At 39.0% G+C, this 27947-nt stretch overlaps 2 protein-coding genes across 8 annotated transcripts in view; one reads left to right on the top strand and one right to left on the bottom strand.

The window, feature by feature from the left end:
- The window catches only part of CCDC181 (coiled-coil domain containing 181), a 28312-nt gene extending 23457 nt beyond the window's left edge, over positions 1–4855 (top strand). For 4 of the 7 annotated variants that reach the window (XM_060643442.3, XM_060643444.3, XM_060643445.3 and 1 more), the window contains exons 5-6: positions 2277–2431; positions 4515–4855. In XM_060643442.3, coding sequence (XP_060499425.1) covers positions 2277–2431; positions 4515–4674 — 315 coding nt within the window. In that variant the 3' untranslated portion in view covers positions 4675–4855. Of the gene's footprint in view, positions 1–2276; positions 2432–2941; positions 3108–4514 lie in introns of all 7 variants that reach the window. The other 3 variants (XR_009613391.3, XM_060643443.3, XM_060643447.3) reach the window with 3 other exon arrangements.
- A 3785-nt stretch (positions 4856–8640) lies between these two features.
- The window catches only part of BLZF1 (basic leucine zipper nuclear factor 1), a 30086-nt gene continuing 10779 nt past the window's right edge, over positions 8641–27947 (bottom strand). The window contains exons 3-7 of the mRNA XM_060643450.3: positions 27150–27589; positions 24553–24752; positions 22063–22191; positions 18614–18833; positions 8641–9969 (exon numbers count right to left, since the gene is read on the bottom strand). Coding sequence (XP_060499433.1) covers positions 9784–9969; positions 18614–18833; positions 22063–22191; positions 24553–24752; positions 27150–27589 — 1175 coding nt within the window. The 3' untranslated portion in view covers positions 8641–9783. The remainder of the gene's footprint in view (positions 9970–18613; positions 18834–22062; positions 22192–24552; positions 24753–27149; positions 27590–27947) is intronic.

The following is a 27947-nucleotide window of genomic DNA, read 5'->3' as shown; positions in this document are numbered from 1 at the left end:
AGGGTATTTATAAAAATAAATGTACGCTTCAGTGTTCTATTGTGTCCTACTTGGGGATAATAGAAACTTCGAACTGGGGGTGCCTGGGTGGCTCAGTCAGTTAAGCGTCCAAATTCAAAGTGACAAAATTCACAAAAGTTCTTGAGAATACGATTCATTTATGATACGGTTCCTTATTAAAGTTAATCTTTGAGACAGACTTCAAATCAAGAAAAAAAAATTCCGAAGGGAAATACATAACCACGATGCCTTTTAACATGAACATTTTTTGAAATAAATTACGTTCAGCCATGGTTCATGTTTTTAAAGAATACAATTCAGAGCTTCTTTTTAAAGAAAAATATTTATTTATTTATTTATTTATTTATTTATTTGGAGAGAGAAAGAGAGAGAGGGAGAGCAAGCATGAGTGGGGGAGGGGCAGAGAGAGGGAGAGAGAATCCCCAGAGTAGATTGTGTCCGTTATGCTTAGAAACCTCCAGTGGCTTCTCGTCTCAAAATAAAACCTGCCTGGTGTTCCTGCCGTCGCCTACCATAGCCTTCTTTCACTTCGTCTCCTACTACCTCTTTCCAGCCACTTTGCCGTAGCTTCACTTTCACTTCTTTGCTGTTTATTGAGCATACCAAACACAGTCTCTCCTCAGATCGTTCGCTCTTACTGTTACCACTGCTTGAAATACCCTTCCTCCAGACAGCCAATAACTTACCCCCTCTCTTTCTGTCTACATACCATCTTTCTCCTCACCTCCCCCATACTTCTCTCTCTCCTCACCATACTTCTCTTTTGAATCTGACCTATCAATCGATCGATCCTCTGTTTTCATCTTCCTCATCTAGAGTAACACTGCCCAGTACAACTTTCTGTGATGATGGAAATGCTGTTTGTGGCGTCCAGTAAAGTAGCCACTGGCCACAACATGGCTATTAAGCGCTTGAAATGTAGCTAATGTGAGTGAAGTACTGAATTTTAAATTTTATGTAAGTAGCTGCGTGTGACGAGGACCACCGTGTCGAGCAATCACAGAATACGGAAGAGGGGGAACCTTGGTTTTTTCACCGATGCAGCCCCGTACCAGTGTGCCTGTATATACTGTATGTGGTAGACAGCTGTAAGTGCTGAATGAATAAATGAACAGAGATACCAGTAAATGCTGGTCACCTCTGAATCCTTGACTCTCTTGATCTCGAATTCCAGCATGAACCCTTTTTAGTCATCTCCAGCCCTTCCCAGGCTTCTAGGTGTTCAGCGATGATCCTTAGGTCCATGGGTCCTCTTCACAAACTTCAGCATTGCAAATCAAAGATCCTAGGTTACATAAATTATGTAAATTAAAATGGAACACACTTGGCAATGGGAGTGATAGATAAAGGAAAATGCAAGATGAAAGAAGTGTATGCTCTGTATCATAGAGCTCATGTTTGGGGAAAGTATTAAATGAATACATAAAGGAAAGGTCCTTTGCGTTTTAGCCAGGCATCCATAGGATGAGACGTGCTTTCCCCTCACGCCACATCTGTCCCTTTGCTTTCTTTATTCTCTCACAGAGGAGCTCTTTCCACTGTGAAAATTCCCTGAAGATAGGATCCATCGTGAAGTTTGAGGAACTGTATATACAATAAGCTACTCCCACTGGCTTTTACTTATGACAAAATCATCACGGCTGTTATCCTGATGAGAAAATTCTTATGGTTGCAAATCCTTATGGCCGCCCTCCATAAGAGTAGTTACAGTTTGGAGATGAGCTTGGTAGTTAGATGCTCTTAAAAGTTAAAAACAAAGACAGAATTTAAAAGAAAGGATGAATAACAGAAGTGTCAGATCATTAGTTTTCCAACTGCATTCCAGGGAGCGCCTTCAGGAATTGCTACAAAGACCTCAACTCCACTCATATTGCCTATCCCAATCTTTCTTCAACCCTGTTTTATTTTTTGTGCCAGTGTGAAAAATTACTTTACTTGTCAAAGGGCTCTCATCATTGAAAAGTTTGCAAATCACTGCATTTAAACCTTTTTCATTTATTGCTTACCTCAATAAGACTTTTGAAAGGCGCTGAATGGCAATGAATACAGTGTTGGGTTTTCCGGCGGGGGGCAATCAGTGGTGCGAGTCAAAGGCGATATATTTTGTTTGGATGCTAGGAGTGCAGGTAGCGAGGTTGGCATTATTAAGAAAAATTGATGAGTGGAACACATATTCTTGTAGGGTCCTATAGTCAGGGCCTCAAAAAGCTGTTTTGGTATATTGAAAATTAAATAAAGCTTGTTTTTGTAACCAGCAGGAAAACCGAGATCCACAACAAGCTTTTCGATTATGGCTTAAAAAAAAGCACGAAGAGCAGCTGAGAGAAAGAAAGACAGAAGAACTACGAAAGCAGGAGGAATGTTTATTCTTCCTTAAAGGGACCGAAGGCCGCGAAAGGGCCTTTAAACAGTAAGTCACAGGCAGGGCATGTTTCCCCTTTTCTCACAGTCATTGTAGAGAGTTATATTGTCAAGAAAGCTTGGAAAAAAAATACCACAAAATATTTTATTGCTTATATTACATATCTATTCAGTTTTAAGTCCACACTTCTAAAACCTGAGAAAACTCTTTAGCTCCATACTATGCATTGTATCTATATACCATTCTTTCTTTCTTCAAGGTATTTTCTATTTTTTATGTTTGTTTATTTTTGGAGATGGGGGAGGGGCGGAGAGTGAGGGAGACAGAATCCCTCGTAGCTTCTGGGCTGTCAGCACAGAGCTCCATGTGGGTCCCAATCTCACGAATCGTGAGATCATGACCTGAGCTGATACCAAGAGTGCGACGCTTAACTGACTGAGCCACCCAGGCGCCCCTCTTCAAGATATTTTCAATACCAAAATTATTTTATATTTCACCAGTCTGATAACCTTTGATAGCCTGCCATTTATTTTATTTGTTATCTTGTTCACTTCTTAGAGAAACGGACCAAAGACTGTTTACAGCTTCTCTTATACACTCCTCAGAAAAACTGAATAAAGAGTTGCATTTCCCAAGAAATATTTTTATGTAAAGACAGACAGGCTGAGGAGGAATATCTGTACAAACCAAATGGAAAAAGAGATTTTGGACACATACTTTCAAGGCAAACCTGATCTTTTCAGTTACCTGGTGGATACTTTGTATTACCTGACTAATTGTGAGGAAACAGACCTGGTTTCAGAATTTTGCCAGCAGGCCTTGGGAGAGGCAATGAGTCCAGTTGTTTGAAGTTCCTTTCTTTCCTGTCTTTTTTGCTGTCTCTGTCTTTGTTTCTGTGCTTCTTTCTTCCTTTCCTATTTTTTTTTTTTAACATATAATTATCATAACAGAAGCAGTAAATGTGCATTGTGGAAATGGAGGCAGAAAAGTCACATTTTCATCACCCAGAGATCACTGTTAGTACCTTAGTGCATATCTTTTCTCTATACATACATTTATAATTTTAAAATATAAATTGAGATCATACTGGTTATACTGTTCTGTAATCTGCTTATTTTTATTGACGATCTCATCTAATACCCAGTCCAGAATCCTATTTTTTCCCAGTTGACCCCTAAATGACTACAGTTAATTTGCTCAAAGTAGTGTCTAATTCAGGACCACACAACCTTGGCTTAGATGCTTCAGTCTATTCAGTTCTGACACAGTTATTTCGTTGTTTAGGGTTATTTCTGAAAACAAGTGTGTATACACACGCATACCACATATATACTTTCATCTGTGTGTATACAGTTATTTGGGGGTTATTTTACCTAAGCAAGGTTATAGATTCAAATTGGTTAGAATGTGGACTCTTCTTCACCATAGAGCACATTAATGTCTACCAAGAACGAGGTAACCTACTTACCTTTCTTTCTTTCTTCCTTTCTTTCTTTCTTTCTTTCTTTCTTTCTTTCTTTCTTTCTCTTTCTTTTCTTTCTTTCTCTTTCTTTTTCTTTCTTTCTGTCTTTTCCTTTCTTTCTTTCTTTTTTTTTTTTTAACTTAAATTTTAGTTAACATTCGATGCAGTATTGGTTTCAGGAGTAGAATTCAGTGATTCATCACTTACATACAACACCCAGTGCTTATTGCAAGTGGTAAGGCAATATTTCTGTATGTTGGTATTCTTAACCTAACTGAGCCATGTTTTAGAATACAGCTAGTTGCAAAAAATAAGTTATTTGGAATCTATCAAATACTTGATTGCTTAGAAAATCATATTAAAAAAAAGAATAGGACCTTTATCACATGTGAAATATTATATTTATTACTAAAAACCCAGTTTTTTTAGCTGGCAGTTTCATTGTAAGAGAAACTTAATTTTAAGTATTTGATTGCAAATGTGACTGTGCTTCCTTGTGTGATCATAGGGGATAAGTCTGAAATTTTTCAGTTAGTACTTTAATAATTTTTGTTGTGACTACAGCATTTCAATGTAAAGAACTCAATTTCCTTTAATAGCCTGCAGTAGTAACTTTACAGCAAAAGAGAGGTGTATACTCACCAGTTCTGATCATATCTTTTTCTGCAGATGGCTACGAAGGAAACGGATCGAAAAACTAGCAGAGCAACAAGCTGTCAGAGAAAGAACTAGACAGCTCCGACTAGAAGCAAAGCATTCTAAACAATTGCAGAGCCACCTACATATGTCAGAAGCCAAAGCTTTTCGTTTTACTGATCATTATAACTGAAAGTATCTTAAATACTTCATTTGGAAGCTGCTGCCCTCAGAATTTTGTATATCATTTCTAATGGCCTGTGTGCTTTGGTCATACTTGAAATTATGGAAATGCTATTTATCTTTTGGTGATACTGACAGTGAATTTATCTTTTTTTTTTTAACACTAAACAAAATAAATTTCTTCCCTCGCATTGCTGTATTGTGTTATACCGTAGTCCGTGCAACAAATTGAACAACGAATGAACGCTAGATTCCTTTACTTGTAATTTATTGGCATTTCTAGCTGGAAAGAACATAAGAAAGGGACAAATTTCTATTCTTGGTCTCTCTTATTAAAAAAAGATGGCAATAGAACATTTCATAAAGCTGTAGTGACCTCTTAAACAAGCCTGGTTCAAGGCCTTAAACAAAATCCTGCCTATGACAACTTTGAGTTTGAATAGCTGTGGCAAAAGCTGAGGAATAGGGTGGGCTTACATCCTCATGTTCTTTACAAAATGAAGATAGTAATTATGCATCCAATTTTGGTATGTTACAAAATTAGCTGGCTCTTATTTAGAGTTTATGGTGTACATGGTATTGTTGGAGATGCTTTACGTAAATCATTTGCTTTAATCCTTGTAACAACCCTACTGGTCTTGTTTTGCAGATGAGGAAACTAAAATATAGAGGGGAGCAGTTTGCTCACAGGCTGTGATCTGCATGATTGCAAAATCTTTTCTCTGAGGCATGTTATAAAGTTTACATACCTTGGTAGATGTGAAATATTTAAGACTAAGACTATACAGGAATCTGACACGTGGAGGAACAGTACTCAAAATGCGTAAGAGCATTTAAAGGGTGGAGGACAAAGGCACCCATACAAGTGTGATTGGAGACTGGAGAATCAGTGTAGGAGTTCTGTTAAAGCTTCAAAAGACACGGCTCTCGTCAACTGGGTATTCGTACTTTAATCACTCGACCCTAAATGAGAAAACACAGAATCATTGAATCCTGTCTCAACTTCTTACGGCACTTTCAGCATACACCAGATAATTTAAAATTCCGTTATAACTAGTTTGGGTTGCTTACAGTTATCGTTAATGATACAAAGCAACTTAACATTTGAATATTCCACAACAGTTTTACAAAAAAGGCTGTTGGAATTTTGATAGAGATCACAGTGAACCTATAGATTGTTTTGGGTAGTACTGTCATTTTAATAAAATTACCTTCCAACCCATAATAGCACAGATGTCTTTTCATTCAGTGCAGCAACATTGCTGCAGTTTTCACCGTACAAGTCTTTCACCTTCTTGGTTGAATTTATTTACAGATATTTTATTCTTTTGGATTCCACTGCAAATGGAATTGTCTTCTTTAATTTGCTTTTGAGTTGTATATTCAAAAACAAACAAATGAATTTTTGCATTGATACACTGTGAAATGTTGCTGAATTTATCAGCACTAGAGTTTTTGTAGATTTCTTGGAATTTTCTACATATGGGATAACATCACCTGTGAATAGAGATAGTTTTACTTCTTCCTTTCCAAATTGGATTCCTTTTCTTTTTCATGACTGATTACTTTGGCTAAGACTTCCAGTATAGTGTAGAATAGTGGTGATAAAAGTGGGCATCCTTGTCTTGTTCTTGATCTTAAAAGGAAAGGTTTTAGTCATTCACTATTGAGGATGATGTTAGCTGTGGGGTTTTCCATAAATGCTTATAAAGTTGAAGTTCGTACCACTCTATTCTACTTATTCCTATTCTTTGGTCCCTATTTTTCTGAGTGCTTTTATCATAAAAGGGTGTTGGATTTTATCAAAAGTTCTTTCTGCATCAAGTGAAATCATCATGTAGTTTTTCCCTTTTGTCCTCTCATATGATGTGTGTATATCCTATACGTATGATATACACATTGTGTGTGTGTATGATATACTACATTGGTTGATTTTCTTATGTTGAACTACCCTTGCATTCCTGAGATAAATACCACTTGGTCATGGTATATAATCCCTTTACTGTGCTGTTGTAGTTTGCTGGGAATTTGTTGAGGAACTTTTTCATCTATATTCATAAGAACATATGGCGTTGGAAAGTTTTTTTTGTTTGTTTTTTTTTTTTACCGATTTAATCTGTTATAGGCCTGTTCACATTTTCTATTTCTTCTTGTGTCAGTTTTGGTAATTTGTGTGTTTCTAGGGATTTGTCCACTTTCATCTAGTTTATTTGTTGAAGTACTATTACTCCTTTTTGTTTGTTTTACTTATTTGAGGTTGGTAATAATTCCCCCACTTTCATTTCTGATTTTAGTTATTTGCATCTTCTTTTTTTCTTAGTCTGGCTGTAGGTTTGTCAATTTTGTGGGTCTTTTCAAAGAACCAATTTTCTATTTCCTTGATACTGTTTTTATGTTCTCTATTTTATCTCTGCTCTAGTTTTGATCTCCTTCGTTCTGCTAGCTTTGGACTTAAGTTTGCTCTTTTTTTTTCTAGGTCCTTAGGTGTGATGTTAGGTTGTCGATTTGAGATCATTTTCTCTCTTTTTCTTTTGTTTAGCTCAATTAATTATCTTTATTATTGTTACTATTCTTGACATTCTTCAACCAACCATTGCAGAAGTGTGCTATTGGCTTGTGGTTATGAGTATATGCACAATTTTTTGTGTGTGTGATAAAATATATATAACAAAGCTTACCACTCTGGCCATTTTTAAAATGTATAATTCAGGGGCATTAAGTATATTCATATTGTACAACCATCATGACTTGCCATCTTCAGGATTTTTCATCATCCCAGCAAACTCTGTAATAATTAAAAACTCCCTGTTCTGCCTTCCCTTGACTCCCCATAACCACTATTCTGCTTTCTGTCACTATGAATTTATTTCATGTACCTACACTCTTTGTCCTTTTATTTCACTTAGTGTAACATATTAAAGGTTCATTTATGCTGTAGCATATACCAGATTTTCAGTCCTTTTTAAGGCTAATATTCCACTGCACATATATACCACATTTTGCTTATCAATGGATAATCAAATGGATAAGGATGCATGCATCCATCAAAGGACACCTATGTTACTTTCACCTTCCTTTTGGCTACACGAATAATGCTGCTGTGAACACTGGTATACAACTATTTGGGTCCTTGCTTTCAATTCTTTTGGGTGTTTACCTACAAGTGAATTGCTGGATCATATGGTAATTCTTTGTTTGATTTTTTTTTAAATTTTATTTTAGAAAGAGAACGTGAGCTGGAGAGGGGCAGAGGGAGAGAGAGAATCCCAAGCAGAGCTCGGGATTCTTGACGCAGGGCTCCGTTCCACGACCTGAATCGAAATCAAGAGTCTGATGCTCAACCGACTGAGCCACTTAGGTGCCCGTGTTTAATTTTTTGAGGAACTACCATACTGTCTTCAACAGTGGTTGCACCATTTTACATTCTCACCAGTAACGTATAAGGGTTCTAATTTCTCCACATCCATGTCAATGCTTATTTTCCTTCTTTGATAAGTGGCCACTGTAATGGGCATGAAGTGATACTGATTAATGATGTTGAGAATCTTTTGATATGTTATTGGCATTTTGTACATCTTTGTTTAGGAAATGTCTCTTCATGTCCTTTGCCCATTTTTTAATTAGGTTTGTTTTTTGGTTGCTGAGTTGTAGACCTTTATTCTGACTAGACCCTTATTAGCTATATGATTTGCAAATATTTTCTTTGGTTCTGTAGGTTGCCTTTTCATTTTGTGGATACTGTCCTTTGATTAAAAAGTTTTTAATTTTGATGAAGTTAACTATTTTTTTCTCTTCTTGCCTGTGCTTTTGGTGTCATATCCAAGAAATCATTGCCAAATCCAATGTCATGAAGCTTTTCCTCTATGTTTTCCTCAAGTTTTATGCTAAGTAAACCTAAAGGAAAGGCTGAAGAATCAACTATAAATAGTATAAGTTAGAGGAAGACTTGACAAGCACATTAAATCAATATACAAAATAAAGAATGTAGAGAAATTTATTGCCATTTCAAAGTATAACTCTGATGAGTCAGACAAAAAAAACCATTAAGTTGACATTAAAATATGTTATTTGACCAGATTTGTCTTCAGGAGATTTCTCTCTTGATAGACAGTTCTGCACCTACTATGGTGTAATCTGGTGGAAACATATTGTGGATATTTTTAAAGACCTATAAAAAGGGTGTTTTATGATGGTGCATCATAAACAATTATTAATTGATGGATTTCATTTTTCATTTTGTTCAATGTTCCAGAAAGATTCCACTTTCTCTACCACATTTTATATCAAATTGGATATTCCTACTGTGTTGCATTTGTCAAAATGAGCTCAGTGGAATCTGTTTTCTTTATATATGTCAAGTTGCACCCATTCAAACTATGGCATTCCCCACACAAAACCAACATAATATGTTTTGCTGAAACACTTGCTAATATGCTGGTAAAATACTTTTAATTTTTCTAACATGTAGCATTTGGTTTTAAAATATTAGTCCCTTCACCCATAGTATTTCCATGAGCCTCCTTTGTAGCCCCAACAAAATCACCAAAAAGGGAATGGACACTCCCTCCACCCATCCCCCTGGCTATTATTCCTTGAGAGTAGGGGCCAGAAAACTTTCTGTAAAGGACCTGATAGGAAATATTTTAAGCTCTGCAGGCCATACAAGCCCTGTTGCATCTATTCGATTGTACTGCTGTGGTGTAAAAAAACAAAACAAAAAACCAGAAACTAACCGGAGACAACAGTAAATGAGTGGTGTGGCCGCATATGACCCACCTTGCATTAAGAGTACCAAAAGTTAAGTCTGCTCATATTAAATACACAGCAAGATATAACTTAGGGCTTAAAATAAAGGTGGAATCGTTTTCTTTCAGAGTCCTTTAGGAAAAGCATCATACAGTGCCTGCAAAGTTATCATCTCCTTTAAATATAGCTACACAGTTTCCTTCTTTTCTTACCCTGAGATACTTATTAAGAAAGGGTAATCTGTGGTCCAGTACATAAAACATCTTTGGGGATATAGATTACTTAAATAGAAAGTGATATTACTTCTACCATTGTAAGAACTCCAGCTCCCAGAGAAGCAAGTGCCTGTGGTGTGCCTCCGACACACTGAATGTTAAAGGACGATAAGTTCTCCCTGGCAGTGGTTGCAGCAATTGAAAGTTATGTTTTCATATCTAGTATAGGGATGAAATCGTCCAATATTTTTCTTTGTAGCAAGCAAGGTGGTTGGTGAAGACTCAGAAAATGGGTTATCAGGTGAGCCTTCTGTACAGGTAACTGGATCTAAAATGCGTAGAACCTAGGGAAAACAAGAGGTAATGTCAGATGAGTGCATTAGGGACTGTAAAAGCCCTTGGCTTTATTGATTAATATAAGTACTTATAAAACCCCATTTCATTCACATGTAACTACCAGAAAAAATAACATCTGAATGATGAATTTGATTGGTTAGAGAACTTCTCCCTTTTCAAAAAGCTCTAAATTATGAACGGTGTCTAGTTATGACATTACCTAGGTTGCCTAGTTTTCAAAAATGATGAAATTAATGTTCTTTTATGGATATTGGTGAAAAAGCATGAAAACACAGAAGAAAATATGATGGTTATATCAATTTAAGTGGCATCAGTTTTTACCCTTAACCAAAAAGCACCCACCACCTTCCTTCTATGATCCTTCTATGAACTGCCTGGAATCAGGATTCTGTATTCTTCTACTGAAATTGTATTTCAAAGTTTATAACGAGTTACTTGTAAAATCAATGGCTTTTCATGCCTCTGTTTCTAGTTTATATGCAACATTTTATGCTAACAATCATGTTCTTGTTCATGTTCTTGTTCATGTTCTTGGATGTCATAGAACCGTGCTCTCTGAATTCTTCTGCTCTGACACGTCCTGTTCTACGACCCACAACAGGAGGAACCTTTGGGTTGAATACAATTCTCCAGTGAAGGGCAAGGATAACATGCTTAGTTCATAGCTCCTGTTTGTCACGCTTACATGCGCCCAGCCATATTCACAGGAGGAGGATGGGTCGTGGTGCAAACGAGGTAGGCACTGCAGTTGGAAAGGAACTGGGAAAAGCAGCAGGGGAAAGAATGTTCTTGCTTTCTTGTGCAAGCCTGTGCCTTATGTAAGGAGCTTCCAGATGTGGTTGGATGTGCCTGTCTCTCTCTCAAGTTGTCCAGCAGGTTTTTTTCATTCTAAGTTACCAACATACCCAAAGGACTAGAGCTAATTTAAGAATGTCCTGGCACCATTTAAGGGCCACTGTTCTATTTTGGGACCTTTACTTTTCAACTAGATTGCTGCTTTTTCCACTGAGTTTTTGAGATCCTATTTTTGTAAAATTTGGTTGGGTGCTACAGGACAAGTAAAGACGAAGGGCTTAACGAAAACTTGCTCATAAATTTAGAAGGGAAAATAAGAAAAGTACTGAGATACTCTGTTATTACATTCTGTCTATAGAGAGAGAAACCACATACCAAAGGAGTTCGGTAGAAGGAGACTGAGATACCAGTACAGATAGGTTTCTGGATTTTAGCCTGAAGGTGACGGGGAAGGATTTTAAGCAGGATACCTTTCAGACAAACATGTTATATACTCAGTTGGAAGAGACGGGAAAGGGTAGGCATTAAAAGCAGACGTGGGAAGAACAAAGAAAGGGAGTTTACTACAGTAAGCTAGCTAAGAAATGATGACCTTGAAGCAAAGGGGCTGAAAGGTTCAAGAGACCCTAAGAAAGGAGGACTGTTAGGTATGTTAACTAAGAGAACGTGGTGGATAAGAGATTGGGAAAAGGGGATCTAGAACATGCCTGCAGGATACCTAAAATCGTATAGTAAAACAGAACGGTCAGAGAAGAGAAAAGCCGGGAAGGTGTGCAGTTATGTAAGCCAAGGGAAGTGCGTGTTTCAAGGAAGTTGTCAGTTATACCACATACTACCGGCAGCACCTGAATAGGCAGTGACACAGCTTCCCAACAAGGAGAAGAGAAAGGATAAAGACGATGAATTTAGGGGCACCCGGGTGGCTCAGTCAGTTAAGCATCTGACTCTCGATTTTGGCTCAGGTCATGATCTCACGGTTTCGTGAGTTCGAGCCCCACACGGGGCTCTCTGCACAGGCAGCACAGAGCCTGCTTGGAATTCTCTCTCTCCTCCTCTCTCTGCCCCTTCCCCACTCACGCTGTCTCTGTCTCTCTTAAAAAAAAAAAAAGATGATGAATTTAGTTTTGGGTATGGATGCATTCTGTAAACAGCTGAGCACCTACTATGTGTACGGGATTGCTGTGTCAGATCTTGAGGAAACATAAGATACGGTCCTCACCCTCACGGAGCTTGCAGTTAGGGAGAGAGGGGGCGAATCAAACAACTGCAACCGAACACGGCAAAGAGCTATCACAGACGAATGCACAAAACCCAATGGAAGCCTGGGGGAAGGTCCATCCGAGTTTGCCAGGGAGATTCGGGGAGGGCTGATTCTTAAAGGTGGAGAGGTGCTGCGAGGACAGTCCAGGCAGAACGTATACACAGAGGCTTGCAGTACAATGGCATGTCTGTGCAATGAGACGTGGTTGAGGCTGCTAGGATTTGAAGGGCACAGTGTAGGGACACCTGGCTAATAATAATCCTTGAGAAGAGATGGAATAAAGATTTTGAAAAGCCTTCTATATAATATGGAAGAATTGAGACTCAATAATGAGGGAGACTGGGAGCTGTGTGAACAGGAATACCAACACAAGTGGATTGACTTTTTCCTTTTTTGTTGGACCGGCATTTAAAAAATAACTCTCTGTAGAGAGAGACTCTAATAGCAGTAGAGGATGGCCTGGAGGCAGGTAAAAAGCGAGGGCTATTGGTAAAAAGGCTACTGCAATGATTGAGGCTGGAGGATAGGTGTTTGAACCTGAAGAGGGGATAAAATAGAAGGAACTGATAGGATTTGTAAAACCAACAGGATTAGGGGGATGAAGAAAGTAAAAAAAAAAATGGTACCATTTACTGAGAAATTACTATATTTTGGAATCTTCTATGAGCTTTATATGCATTATTTTATGAAATACTTAAAACATCTATATGGAGGTATAGTTCACTAAAAGGGAGTACAGGGGGAAGTGGGTTCTTTTTCTTTTTGGGGGGAGGGGGAAATGCAAATGCAAAAGCAAGGAGAAAAGACCAGTTGTCCTATCTTCAGCTGTGTTTGAGATGCACATATGGAGGTGGCAAGCTGGACAGGTCTCTTGAACCCAGAAACAAAGATCTCCGTCGAAGTCCCAAGCACGGAGCTATGGGAACAGGATAGTCCCTGCAGAATACAGAAAGTCGGTTATGAGAGGAAAGGCTCAAGAGTGGGCACGGGAGGAGGATGCCTCACATCCCTGCAAAAGACTGAAAAAGAATGGTCACGGAGTAGTGAGGAGTCAGAAGTATATGGTGTTTCAGAAACTAAGGGAGTTTGAAAAGCATGGGGAACAGACTCCTATGGAACATCAACATTTAAAGGAGGACAAAAGGTGATGAGGAGGTGTCCTGAGAGGGAGTATGGGGGCCAAGAATGAGTGAGGTCAGAGAAGTCGAGAGGATATCAAGGAAGGAGTGCTGGCACATGAACTAGGGTAATAAAGTGAGAAGGAGTTAAGATGGCAGAGGAATAGGGGGACCCCAAGCTTGCCTCATCCCTTGAACACAGCTAGATAAATATCAAATCATTCTGAACACCCAAGAGGACGTGAGGACCGAGAGAACAAAACTGCAAGTCTGCAAGTAGAATCCTGGAAGGTAGGAACCACAGAGAGTTGATTTGGGGGAGGTAAGAACTGCGTGCTGTGGAGGGGAGGGAGCCCTGCTTATGGAGACGCAAGGTATTCTAAGCAGCAGAGTACAAAATCTGATGTTTTACAAGTCCGCCCCCGCTGGGGTGGTGCTTGGCTTAGGGGTGACCCCGCAGGGAAGGAGGGTGGAGACCTGGGACTGGACAGCATGGTCTGACGATCCCTTGGGTCGCACGGGGAGAAACGGTTCCCCTGTTTTTGGGCGTGGTGGCAAGGCCTCTGGGGGACAGAAGGACAGGTGGTGCCGGTGTGCTGTACTGTTCCTAGGCATAGGGCTGGGGGTGCCGGCTGAGGGCAGCGAGCCTCCGAGCCACCGTGTGGCTGCGCGACTGCTTCCCCGGCACAGGCCGGAAATGGCAAAAGCTACGCAAGACCCTCTCCCGGAAGTTCAGCACACGCCATCCTGCGTGAGTCCCTAAAATCTGGGGTTTAGAAACCCAGCTGGGTGCCTGCGATAAAGCAGCTGGGCACAGACAGGGTGAAGGTAGGAATCTGATGGAATCCTGGGACACGAGAGTGGGGACTGTTCGCTCTTCTGTGAGGGGGACTTCTGAAGAGTGGCAGGCACGAGTTCTCCGCTCGGGGGATGAGAGAACAGGGCGACACCATTTGCCACCTGCCTGTCAGTGAGCTGAACAGTGCCGCCAAGAGGAGACTGGAGGGGCTTAACGCCGAGACCCCCCCCCCCCCCCCCTGCACTGATGCGTCTCTAGAGGGCAAGTTGGCCTGAAAAAAATCAGTGTGGAAGGCCCTCTCCCCAGAAGACCAGCACAAACCCCGTGCACGCACCGAGTCTACTGATCACAGAGTGCTGCAAAGCTTCAGATCTAGGGGAAATAGGCTCTAGTTTCCTTTCTTTTAATCTTTAAAATGTTTATTTATTTACATATATTTTACTTTTATTTTTTGGATCTGGCTTCTTTTAACAAAGAGTACAAAACACACATAGGCTGTAGCCTTTTTTTTTTTTTTTTTTTTTTCTGGACAAACTTCCAAACTCCTTCTGTGAGGCTAGCATTACCTTGATTCCAAAACTAGACGAAGACCCCACTAAAAAGAATTATAGGCCAATATCCCCGATAAACATGGATGCAAAAATTTTCAACAAGATATCAGCAAACTGAACCCAGCAATGCACTAAAAGAACTATTCACCATGATCAAGAGGGATTTGTTCCTGGGCTGCAGGGATGGTTCAATATTTGCAAATCAATCAACATATATACCAAATTAATAAAAGAAAAAATAAGAACCATATGATCCTCTCAATAGATGCAGAAAGAGCATCTGATAAAATATAACATCCATTCTACCTCAACATCACAAAGGCCATATACGAAAGACTCACAGCTAATATCATCCTCAAAGGGGAAAAACTGAGAGCTTTCCTCTACAATCAGGAACAAGACAGGGATGTCCTCTCACCATTACTTTTTTTCAACTTTTTTTTTTTTTATTTTTTTATTTTTGGGACAGAGAGAGACATAGCATGAACGGGGGAGGGGCAGAGAGAGAGGGAGACACAGAATCGGAAACAGGCTCCAGGCTCCGAGCCATCAGCCCAGAGCCCGATGCGGGGTTCGAACTCACGGACCGCGAGATCGTGACCTGGCTGAAGTCGGACGCTTAACCGACTGCGCCACCCAGGCGCCCCTCACCATTACTTTTTAACACAGTACTGGAAGTCTTAGCCTCAGCTCTCAGACAACAACAACAACAAAATAAAAGGCATCCAAAGAAGAAGTAAAACTTTCATTATTTGCAGACGACATGATACTCTATGCAGAAAACCTGAAAGACTCCACCAAAAAATTGTTAGAACTAATACATGAATTCAGTAAAGTTTCAGGATGTAAAATCAAGGCACAGAAATCAGCGGCATTTTTATACACCAATAATGAAGCAGCAGAAAAAGAAATCAAGAAATCGATCCCAACTACAATGGCACCAAACACTGTAAGATACATAGGAATAAACCTAGCCAAAGAACTAAAGGATCTGTACTCTGAAAACTAGAAAATTTATGAAGGAAACTGAAGAGGGCACAAAGAAATGGAAAAAACATTCCATGCTTATGGATTGGAAGAACAAATATTGTTAAAATGTCTCTACTACTCAAACCAATCCACACATTTAATGCAATCCCTACCAAAATACCACTAGCATTTTTTGCAGAGCTAGAGCTAGAACAATCCTAAAATTTGTCTGGAAACACAAAAGACCCCGAATAGCCAAAGCAGTCCTGAAAAAGAAGAGCAAAGCTGGAAGCATCATGATTCTAGAGTTTAAACTTATCTATAAAGCTGCAGTCATCAAGACAGTATGGTACTGGCACAAAAACAGACATAGAGGTTAATGGAACAGAACAGAAAACCCACAAATAGACCCACAACTATATGGTCAAGTAATCCTCAACAAAGTAGGAAAGAATACCCAAAGGAAAGAAAGACAGTCTCTTCCACAAATGGCGTTAGGAAAACTGGATGGTGACATACAGAAGAATGAAACTGGACCACTTTTTTTTTACACCATATGCAAAAATAAATTTAAAATGGATGAAACACCTAAATGTGGGACAGGAAACCATCAAAATCTTAGAGGAGAACACGGGCAGCAACCTCTTTGACCTTGGCTGCAGCAACTTCTTATTAGACTATTTGCTGGAGGTAAGAGAAACAAAAGCAAATGTGAACTATTGTGGGACTTTATCAAGATAAAAAGCTTCTGCACAGCAAAGGAAACAATTGACAAGAGTAAAAGGCAGCCTATGGAATGGGAGAAGATATTTGCAGATGACATATTGGATAAAGGGTTAGTATCCAAAACCTATAAAGAACTTATCAAACTCAACACCAAGAAAATAAATAATCCAGTGAAGAAATGGGCAGAAGACATGAACAGACATTTTTACAAAGACATCCAGATGACTAGCAGACACATGAAAAGATGCCCAACATCACTCATCATTAGGGAAACACAAATCAAAACCATAATGAGATACCACCTCACACCTGTCAGAATGGCTAAAATTAACAACCCAAGAAACAACAGGTATTGGTGAGGATGTGGGGAAAGAGGAGCCCTCCTGCACTTCCGGTGGGAATGCCAACTGGTGCACACACTCTGGGAAACAGTATGGAGGGTCCTTAACAAGTTAGAGATACAACTACCCTATGACCCAGCAACTGTACTACTAGGCATTTACCCCAAGGATACAAAAAATGCTGATTTGAAGGGGTACATGCACCCCAATGTTTACAGCAGCATTAAAAACACTAGTCAAACCATGGAAAGGACCCAAATGTCCAATGAATGATGAATGGATAGAGAAGATGTGTATACACACACACACACACACACACACACACACTGGAATGTTACTTAGCCATCAAAAAGAATGAAATTTTGCCATTTGGAATGATGTGGATAGAACTAGAATGTATTCGGATAAGCAGAATGTCAGTCAGAGGAAGATGAATACCATATGATTTCACTCAGTGGAATTTATGCAACAAAACAGATGAACATATGGGAGGGGGAAAAAAGAGAGAGGGAAACCAACCGTAAGAGACTCTTAACTATAGACAACAAACTGAGGGCTGATGGAGGGAGGTGGGTGGGGGATGGGCTAGATGGATAGTGGGTAGGTACTAAGGAGGGCACTTGTTATGATGAGCACTTGGGTGTTGTATGTGAATGATGAATCCCTGAATTCTACTCCTGAAGCCAGTATTGCACTGTATGTTAACTAACTAGAATTTAGATAAAAATCTGAAAAGAAAAAAATCTGGTAAAAAAGCATTTAAATGTTCATGACCTTTATATGAGCACGTTTTGAGAAGAGCAGAGCTGGAAGGCTACTGGGATTAGCATGGCAGGAACTGAGGAATGGATGGTACATGAATACAAACAAGTATGGACCGTTTGTCCAACGTTCTCGCTTGTAAAGGTGATAAGGCCACATCAGAGAACTTAAGATAGAGAGATTTTTCTTTTTTAGGCTTCTAGGTATCATATGGGACCTTGAAGGAATTTTCTGCCTGTGCCTTCTTTTTTTTGTGAACTAAGAAGCAAAGTTATCTACTGAATGTGAGGCTATAATCTGACAGGTACAGAAACAAGGCAAGTGCCGAACTGACAAAGGACTGACATTTTCGGGGTACCTGAGGGATGATAAGGGAGAAAGATACTTAAAATTGAAATATAGGCAAGTTATGGAAGGAAAAGAAGCCAGGGGAGTGAGCTGATGAGATGAAATTAAAAAACGTAGGGATCGAGGGAATAAAAATTATGTGATCAAGGAACCGGGGCAATTAAAGCAATCAGGGCTTGGAAAGAAGAGTTGAGATCACAGGTCATGGAGAGAGGAGTTGAGTTGATTTTAAAAGTGAACCATTCTGGTTAAGGACAAGGCCTGCGATAGGGACACAGGAGTAAGATATTGAAATGCAATAGAGGTGACTTTGGTTAGGACAGAACTGTGAGACCACAGTATTTAACAGCTTATCTGCATGAACCCTGAATTTACCCAGGCCTGTAGGTACCGGGTCTACACTATTTGATTCCGCAGTATTTGCCACATTCATATCTATACATGGGAATGAAATAATTTCTGATGTCAGAAGTAATCTATTATCAGCTCATGATAATAGCTAAAAGATAGGCCCTTTCAAAACAATCACATTTTTCTCCTGAAGGACATAGTAATAATGTTTTTTTAATGTTTATTTTTGAGAGAGAGGCAGAGCGTGAGTGGGGAGTAGCACAGAGAGAGGGAGACACAGAATCCGAAGCAGGCTCCAGGCTCCGAGCTGTCAGCACGGAGCCCGACGCGGGGCTCGAACCCACGAACCGCGAGATCATGACCTGAGCTGAAGTTGGACGCTTACCGACTGAGCCACCCAGGCGCCCCAAGAGTAATAATGTTTAAGAAATTAAAACACAAAGGAAGAAACAAGTTTTTCCAAGATCTCAAGCTCATTAGCATGAGAATCAGGTTTAGATTCCATAATTCCTAACTCCTAATCCCAAGCACTTTGTGTTATAACGTATCACCTTTTGGTAAGGGGACAGTCTTAGAAGTTCCACAGTCACACAAGAGAGAAATATTTTACCGTTTCAGCCATTTTTTCTGCTGGGGTGCTGCAGAATTCAACTGGCGATGGAACCTTTTTTTGGCCGTTAGCACCGACATTTCCCAGAAGATGAGCATTGACCGCTTTTGCCAACTTGTGATTTGTTAACGCTAGTTCTGCCGTGGTGTGAGGTTGTGTACTTGGGTAGTAGGTTTGCTCTCTTCCCCACTGCAAAGAGACTAAGAGCTCCTCCAAGAGTCTGCATAGAACACAGAGGAACACTGAATATTAATAAGAGGATAAAACATAAAAATCAAGAATACTAAAGAAATGGGAAACATTCTTCTGGGATCAGGTAAGTATCTTTCTCGCATATCTTTTTCTCAGAGTTCAATAAATTGGAAATTCTGGTTAAAATCAGACTATAGAAAGCATTTATAGATTTATTAATGTCATTATCTGGAAGTCATCAACAAGCAGAACTTTTTTTTTAGTTCTCATATTTTAGTACAGGGACAATAAACTGGTATACTCATCTAGTGGTACAGAACTACTGATCTGATTTGTGTATCTATTATTTCCTTTTTCATGAGTTACATTAATTGAGTTTTGAAGGATAAGCCAACTTACAACTCCTAGGATGAAATGTACTTGGCCACGATGTAGAAACCTTTTTACATATTGCAGGATTTGATTCACTAAAATTCTGGTTAGGACTTTTGCATCTATGTTCATTGGAGATACCGGTCTGTAGTTTTCTTGTAATACCTCTGATTTTGGTATCAAGGTAATGCTGGCCTCATAAAGTGAGTTGGAAAGTGTTCCCTTCTGTTTTCTAGAAGAGTCTGTGTAAATTTGGCTTTCTTTCTTTCTTAGTTGTTTGCTGGTATTTACCAGTAAAGCTATGTAGGCCTGGAATTTCCTTTATTAGAAGGTTTTTAACTGAAAATTCAATTGCTTTAATAGGTTAGGGCTATTCAGGTGACTTGTTCTTGAGTACCCTTTGGTAGTTTTGTGTCTTTTAAGGACTTTGTCCATTTCATTTAAGTTGTTGAATTTATTGGCATATAGTTGTTCATAACATCCCCACATCATCTTTTTTATGTCTATAGAATCTAGGTAATGTATGCCCTTCCTAATTCCTGACACTGGCAATATGTTTTTCTTTTTTTTCCCTGATTATACTGCCTAGAGGTTTCTTCGATTTATCTCATCAAAGAACTAGAATTGGCTATTTCATTTATCTCTGCTCTCATTCTTTTCTTCCTTCTGCTTAATTTGCTCTTTGTGTTTTTTTTGAGAGCACAAGCAGGGGAAGGGCAGAGAGAGAGGGAGATACAGAATCCAAAGCAGGCTTCAGGCTCTGGGCTGTTAACAGAGCCGGATGTGGGCTCGAACTCACGAACAATGAAATCATGACCTGAGTCGAAGTCTGATGCTTAACTGACTGAGCCACCCAGGTGCCCCCTGCTCTTTGTGTTTCTTAAAGAGTAGGCTTAAATTACTGTCAGGACCTTTCTTCTTTTCTAAAATAAGTGTTTAAAGCTATGAATTTCCCTCTAAACACCGCTTTAGTTGCCTCCCACAAAATCTGATATTTTGATATATGGTTTACCCTCGAACAATGTGAGTTTGAACTGTGGAGGTCTACTTATGTGCTGATTTTTTTTTCAGTAAATATAGTATAGTACTGTAGATGTATTTTGTCTTCCTTATAATTTTAGTAATAGTTTCTTTTCTTTAGCTTATTTTATTATAAGAATATATTGGGGCGCCTGGGTGGCTCAGTCGGTTAAGCGTCCGACTTCAGCTCAGGTCACGATCTCGCGGTCTGTGAGTTCGAGCCCTGCGTCGGGCTCTGGGCTGATGGCTCAGAGCCTGGAGCCTGCTTCCGATTCTGTGACTCCCTCTCTCTCTGCCCCTCCCCCGTTCATGCTCTGTCTCTCTGTCTCAAAAATAAACGTTAAAAAAAAAAAATTAAAAAACAAAAAAAAAGGATATAGTGTATACTACATATGATATACAAAATATGTGTTAATCAACAATTTATGTTATTGGTAAGGCTTCTGGTTGAGAGTAGGCTATAAGTAGTTAAATTTTTGAGGAGTCAAAAGTTACACATGGATTTTCAACTGCATGGGGGTGGGGGTCAGTCTCCTTCTCCTCATGTTGTTCAAGCGTCATATGTATTGTTTTCATTCTCATAATTTCCCCTGTGCGTTCTTCTTTGACCCTTACTGATTTGATTTGTAATAAATCAATTATAGTCCTTGACTTATGATGGTTTGATGATTTTTTTGACTATATGATGGTGCAAAAGCAATAACATTTAATTTTAAATTAAATTTAAACATTTAATTTACATTAAATAACATTTAATTAAAAATTAAATTAATTAAATTAATTAATTAAAAATTAAATTTAATTAATTTACTTTGAATTTTGAATTTTTATCTATTCCTGGTCTAGCAGTAGGCAGCACCATACTTTCTCATTTACTGGGCAGCAGAAGTGAGCCACAGCTCCCAGCAAGGTACGTGATCGGGAGGTAAACAATGAATACACTTACAAAATTCTGTACCTGAACAAGCATTCTGTTTTTTGCTTTCAGTGTAGTGTTCAAATCCCGAGATAGTCAACACCTTATAATAAAATGGGCTTTGTATTAGGTAATTTTGCCCAACTATAGGCTAATATACATGTTCAGCATGTTTAAGGTAGGTTAGGCTAAGTCATGATGTTCAGTAGGTTAGGTGTATTACATTAATTTTCGACACATGGTATTTTCACCTTGGATGACTTTACTGGGACATAACCCCACTGTAAGTCCAGGAAGATGTGTGTATAGAAGTACAAAGTACTTTTAAGAAAGACCATCAATTTTGATAGTTCTGGAGCATATGGTCATGAAAGTAAACTCTAATGCTAAAGAACAGTCCTCAAAAAGACCTCCCAAAGGAGAGACAGGTGCACTTTTTGGCCGCTACCAAAAAGTATACAGAAGTGCTACAACTATAAACAAAAACCACTTTGAAAACCAAAGATCAAAAAAATGGTTAGAAAGGGAGGGAGCCAAAACATAAGAGACTCCTAAAAACTGAGAACAAACTGAGGCTTGATGGGGGGTGGGAGGGAGGGGTGGGTGGTGATGGGTATTGAGGAGGGCACCTGTTGGGAAGAGCACTGGGTGTTGTATGGAAACCAATTTGACAATAAATTTCATAATAAAAAATAAAAATAAAAATAAATAAATAAAACCAAAGATCACTTCTATTATAGCTAGAATTATATATAAGAACGTAATTAAGAATGTAAGACCCACATGGCCTTATTTTTTTAGTCTTCCTCCCTTCTGGGCATCTATTTAAAAATGCTCCTCAAAGTATACGGTCAATAAGTTACTGCATGTAGAAATACTAAAGAACTATCACAGCAACAAAAATCGCAAGAGAAGGAAGAAGAGTTGAGAGTGGAAACAAGTGCCGTACTTCTGGGTAGCTATCATGTCCTGACGAAACTGTTCCCGTTCACTCAGGAGATCTTGAATGGCACTCTGTGCATCACGGTTTTGACGCTGTAAGCCTGCCCTGGAGTTGGTTAATTCATCTGCCATAACCCTGGAAAAGATGAAAATGTCACGTGTAAATTCCCTGATAATAAATTCTCCGGCTGTAAAGAAGTGAATGTGCTACCTTTGTAACTCATTTTCAAAAGCTTACAAAGATTTCACACGGTCAAGTTACTTCTCAGTTTTAAAGCATTTAAAAATACATATAATCTTAGAACTCATCAAAGGGATTTAAAAAATACGTGTCTACAAAATGACAAAAGAAAAGTTATTTAACTTTCCTTTAGAGTGACTTTTGGAATGTACCTCAATCTTATTCCAGATAAACCAAATTAAAAATAATAATAATTACATGTTTTTAAATACAGAAAATTTTAGAGGAAAACAAAAATGAGTTCCTATCACTCAGTTACCTCATTGTCTTTAGAAAAATATTAAAATAAGATACAAAAGGCTTTTATACAAGGGAAAACTAAGTCTTTCCTCCTGTCCAACATCCCCACCCTTCTTTTATAACCAATAAAGTTTCTTATATATTTCTCCAGAAAAAAAAATGTATGTATATGGCAACATAAAAGAATATGTTGAAAGATAAATACATCCACTTATTTACAAAAAAGGGGATTATTTAATACAAACTTTTCTATGCCTTTTTTTTTTAAACCTTGTAATTTATCTTGGTGATTTTTTTTCACATTAGTGCATATAGTGCATATCGCTTTCCCTTTTTCAAAAACAACAGTTTCATGGTTTCTTCTGATTGGATGTACCAAAATTTATTTAACCAGTTCTCTATGAATGGAATTGAAGCAAAATTTTAAAGTATGCTTGCTCATTTGGCTAAAAAAACTTTTTTTTTTAAATTTTTTTCATCTTTATTTATTTTTGAGAGAAAGACAGTGTGAGCAGGGGAGGAGCAGAGAGAGAGGGAGACACAGAATCCGAAGCAGGCTGCAGGCCCCGAGCTGTCAGCACAGAACCCGACGCAGGGCTCGAACTCACGAACCGTGAGATCATGATCTGAGCCGAAGTCGGACGCTTAACCGACTGAGCCACCCAGGTGCCGCGCGTTCGGTTAAAAAAATCTTAAACCTAAAATTAAAGTCTCGGACCATAGTGACTACCGACCAAAGATTAAATCAGTTAAATGTCAGTGAAGTCGAGTTTCAGTTTTATTGCCCTTCGAATGTTACTATCAGCATTGATAAGGATGTCAAGAAAGCTGCGTATGGCAATAATCTGTATGACACACGCATGATTTGCCTCTTCACGTGTTCAGTCAGAATGAACTTGCACTCTAAGTCAATAAGCAGTACATCCATTTCTCCACACACCATCCTACGTGAGCACAATTAGGAAACAAATTAAGGACTTTAAGAGCGTTGTCCATTACTGAAAAGTATCACAGATATTAAGCCTGAAGAAACACCTCCCCGCAAATTTCTTCATCACAGCCAGCGACTCTTACAGTACAGCCTCGAGACGTCCGGTGTCATGCGGGGAAATCTCGAGATGACTGAATTTATTAAACATGTGACGTGTGAGGCACGTGGGTAACACCCCACACCCTGGGCTCCAGTCACTGGGAGCTGGGAGGAGGGGCTTGAACAGACAAAGAATCACAACAGATAACTGAGTGTCCCAACTGTCTGTGGGCCTGGGCCAGGGGGTTTCGCCTCTGCCGAAGAGTGGCCTCATTCGGCATGCCGTACGGATGATTTCGTTTGTGCACGGCGAGAAGAAGGCTGGGAAGCTCTCTTACATAATTAACATAGTTAAAAGAGCTACGAGAACACAGCATGGAAAAGAAATAATATTGGAGTTTTCCCGATAGGAGGTGGGAAGAAGCAGTATTGGCTTTTCGTGTGATTTTATTGATAAGACATCTGAGTTTCCAGTTTTGTCTTGGTTCTTAAATACTGTATCAGGAATGATTTCCCCTATAGATGAGTTACCTAGAATTCTGGAACGAGGGAGAATCCTGATACCACTTTTCCACGTAGGGAGACTGACCTCCCAGAGGAGGAAGACTCCACCTCTTTAAATATATGCAGTATTTGGGGCACCTGGGTGGCTCAGTCGGTTGAGTGTCCGACATCGGCTCAGGTCATGATCTCGCGGTCTGTGAGTTCGAGCCCCGCATAGGGCTCTGTGCTGGCAGCTCAGAGCCTGGAGCCTGCTTTCGATGCTGTGTCTCCCTCTCTCTCTACCCCTCCCCTGCTCATGCTCTGTCTCTCTCTCTGTCAAAAATAAATAAACATTAAAAAAATTAAAAAAAAATAAATATAAGCAGTATTTTGACAGTCTGAGTCAGAAATTCTCACACTCGAGCCTGCTTTCTTGGGTCATAGGCGAAAAATCTGACAGAGCCCAAACCAGGAAATGAAATACTACTTAAAACAGAAAATACCTGCTCGCAAGGAATTTACTTCGCCATACATCACACTGTATTGACATACGTTCTAATTGTTCAGAAAGTTGAGCTGTGTTTTGACCTAGGGCTTCGTTTTCTAAAATAAGCTGATTTTTCTCACGGGCTAGACGTTCAAAGTGATACTGAAGATCATCCCCGACAGAAGCCACTAGCAGCTTTTTTAACTCACGATTGACCTAGAAGAAAACATGACCGTTACAATAAGCTCAAAGTAATGTCCCTGACTTCAATGTGGCAAAAGGGAAAAAGAGAAGCCAGGTTTCACGTACTTGGACCTCCATTACTTAAAGTGTATATCAAAAAGCAACTATTAAATATTGGAGTTTTGTAATCCATACAAACCATATCTACCGCTATGTATTTGTATCTATGGTCCACGTGATTATAAACTAAGCCTCTTCTAATAAGAGTACCAATCATTATCATAAAAATTATACACTGTTTCCATTTAACATTTAAAGGCAAATATTAGAAAACTAAACCAATGAATTTTGCCAAAAAATGACATAAAGTGTTTTATTTTTTTAATCTTTCTCAGCATTTAGAAATTAATTCCTTCGTGTCATAGGATTTGTAAGAATTTAAGCAAAGAGAGCAATTCAGGATATTTATAAGCATGTTCTTTACTTTATCTAAAATGTGAAAAATTAAAATGTAAATATCCAGTAACAGGTATTGATATATAGTGCAGCAACGGAAGAACAGCATTGCTATTAAAAATGCTATTGTATGATAGGAGACAAGATTCTAAGAGGTGAGTCCAGTTAGAGTGTCAGAGGTGCAGCAGTCCGGGTGAAAACTATTCTTGAGTATTCTAGTATCGCGTTATTGGAGAATATAGAAAAAGATCCTAAGGTTTGTTCATCAGGAGGGAAAACAAGAGCCTACCGTCTGGCATAGGGGGTGAAAAGGAAGTAGTTCAGGATAAACCCAAAAAATCCAAAATGCAAGTGACTAGGTAAATAGAGATATTTTGACCGAGACAAGGAATCAAAGAGAAGTAGACATTTGGAATTGTCTGGCTGGTGGTCTTCATTTACTTGGGGGCTGGAGGAGGTGGGTGATGGAGAAATACAGACGATGTGTTTAGATACACATTTAAATGAATTTGTAAAGATACATGTGCACGTCAAACATAGTTATCTGATGAAATATTTGGCCGTAATGGATTTCATTACAGTTTTTTTTCATAATTGAATTTTCTTCTCTATCCCCGATTTTGAAGGGTCTGCCAGGTAGGAGGGTTAAGACTTTTGGTTTCATGTAGAATTTATTTCCAGAAGTTGTGAGGAAGAAGCAGCGTGCATAGACAGGATTCCTACAACTCACAAGAGAACTATAGATGAATGTGGTTTAAACAAAGAATATTCAGAAAATCAAAGTTTTATTCTTTGCTGCCACCATTTGAAAATCCTGCCAAAGGCACAGCTGTGGTTTTTCTCCTTCACATCAGTCTTGCTTTAAGTAAGACTGAAATATATCAGGAAGCTGGGAGGGAAGGGTGCTAGATAACGGTAATCAGCTATTTTTGAAAAAGAGTAACGCAACAAAATTTCTTCTAATATTAACGTATGTGTAATTTGGAAGGCACTCTCGTGTTGCACCATCCATCATAGGTATGGGATATAGAAGAACAAACAAGTGATTAAAAACATGTTTACTTTATGTAACTTTCGGTTCCATTAAGTTAATCAAGGACAGTTGCTAAAAGGGGGACAGGATTTGTTGTTTTTCAATTTCGAATACATAAGTAAAAGAGTGTATTATAATGAAAAAAAAATTGATACTGTAATAGAATATTCTGTGACGCCGGAAAATATTAATAACCAAAAATGGGGGTTTTAAGGCAAATGTGAACTAACTCAATATGTATAACTGTGCATTTATATAGCTGGATGGTATAATTATGGTTGGTACTATTTTCATTTTTTTGTATTTTCGAAAATATTTACAATAAATATGTACTGCTTTTGTAATTAGAAATTAGGTATTTAAAAAATATTGAAGATCTATTTGGATAAGAACCAACAACCATAGTGTCACTTATAAAGGCTAACGACATCCAGCCAAAAGATGAAGAGTCTAATCGAGAAACAGAGGGTGAGAGGTAAGGTGATGTAAAGGCTAATGAAACACAATCGAGCACTAATGGACGGTTTTCCGTTTACAATGCTTACCCCACCATTTCTTCAACCCAAGTATTATGTGTGCATAAAGAAAAATACTTGGAACTTATGGATTCTTAAAACAGAAATCGTTAACTAGTCCGTTTCAGAGTCTAACTCGGTCAGGTTTGGGTTTGGAATTTTGTAACTGTGACTTCCTTGACACCTTATAGGTGGTCCTGTCCAAAGCACCTCACACGTGCATCTTCAACCAGGTTTAGGGTAGAAGTTCGCAACACATACTCGTTCTACTAGACGTGCTGAGAAAGAGAAATTTAAGAGAAAACTCTTCAGAGAAATGACAAGCCAGAACAAATGGCATTCCAAGAGGAAGGATAGTTTTCTAGTACGCAAGCTTAGAAGGTCCAGGTGTAAAGAGCAGTGCTCGTTAAGTCTATTGGTTCTTACCTCTGTCTGTACTCTGAGCTGGTTTGAAAGACCTTCTTTGTCCTGTAATAACCTTCTTTCAGAGTTCTTGAGCTTCTCCAGTACATTCTTTACCTCTGACAGTTCCTTTCTGGGTTCTCCAACGCCCTCCGACTGACCAAGGAATTCTCCTCTGTGATGTCCCAGAGACTTAACCTTTGCATTTTTGTTGGGGATATCATGGGTTATAGCAGCTTTGGGAACTAATATTCTTACAGCTTCGACTTCCACTGCCTTTTCAGCGAGGATCTTCCCTAGCTGAAGAACTCCTGGGCTGTCTCCTGGAACGGCTTTCTTCCGTGGGTTCTGAAGGATGTGATGCTTCACGGGCTGGATTCCAGAGGTAATTTCAACAGCTCTAGGTGGCTCCTCGGTTTCCATTCCATCTCCTGCTCCTCGGACTGGGGCTGCAGTGAGGGTGACTATAAAAGGGAAAACAAAGCATAAGCTACTTGCTAAAAGGAAATGCGGCCCAAATGCCAAGACATGCTTTACCCGACATTCAGAATTACTGACGCTAAAAAGAACGCAAAAGATTCAGAGTAACCACGAGGTTTCAGAAACCATCAGGTATCAAATAAAAGATGAGGAAAGTCTTACGGGTTCACACTTTCCTTCAGTAAATGGTTTCTCTCTTGGTAGAAAATGCGAGAGAGTTGGAATCAGGGTATTTGGTTCGGACCTCTATTTCCTAGTGTGACCCTGGGTAAATAATTTAACCCTCCGTGAATCTCTATTTCATGTTTTGCAAAATGACGATAACCGCAACAATGCTACAGG

The sequence above is a fragment of the Panthera onca genome, chromosome F1 (genome assembly GCF_046562875.1).
Source record: "Panthera onca isolate mPanOnc1 chromosome F1, mPanOnc1 haplotype 2, whole genome shotgun sequence".
Lineage (NCBI taxonomy): Eukaryota > Metazoa > Chordata > Mammalia > Carnivora > Felidae > Panthera > Panthera onca.
This window is presented reverse-complemented; position numbering and strand designations above follow the sequence as displayed.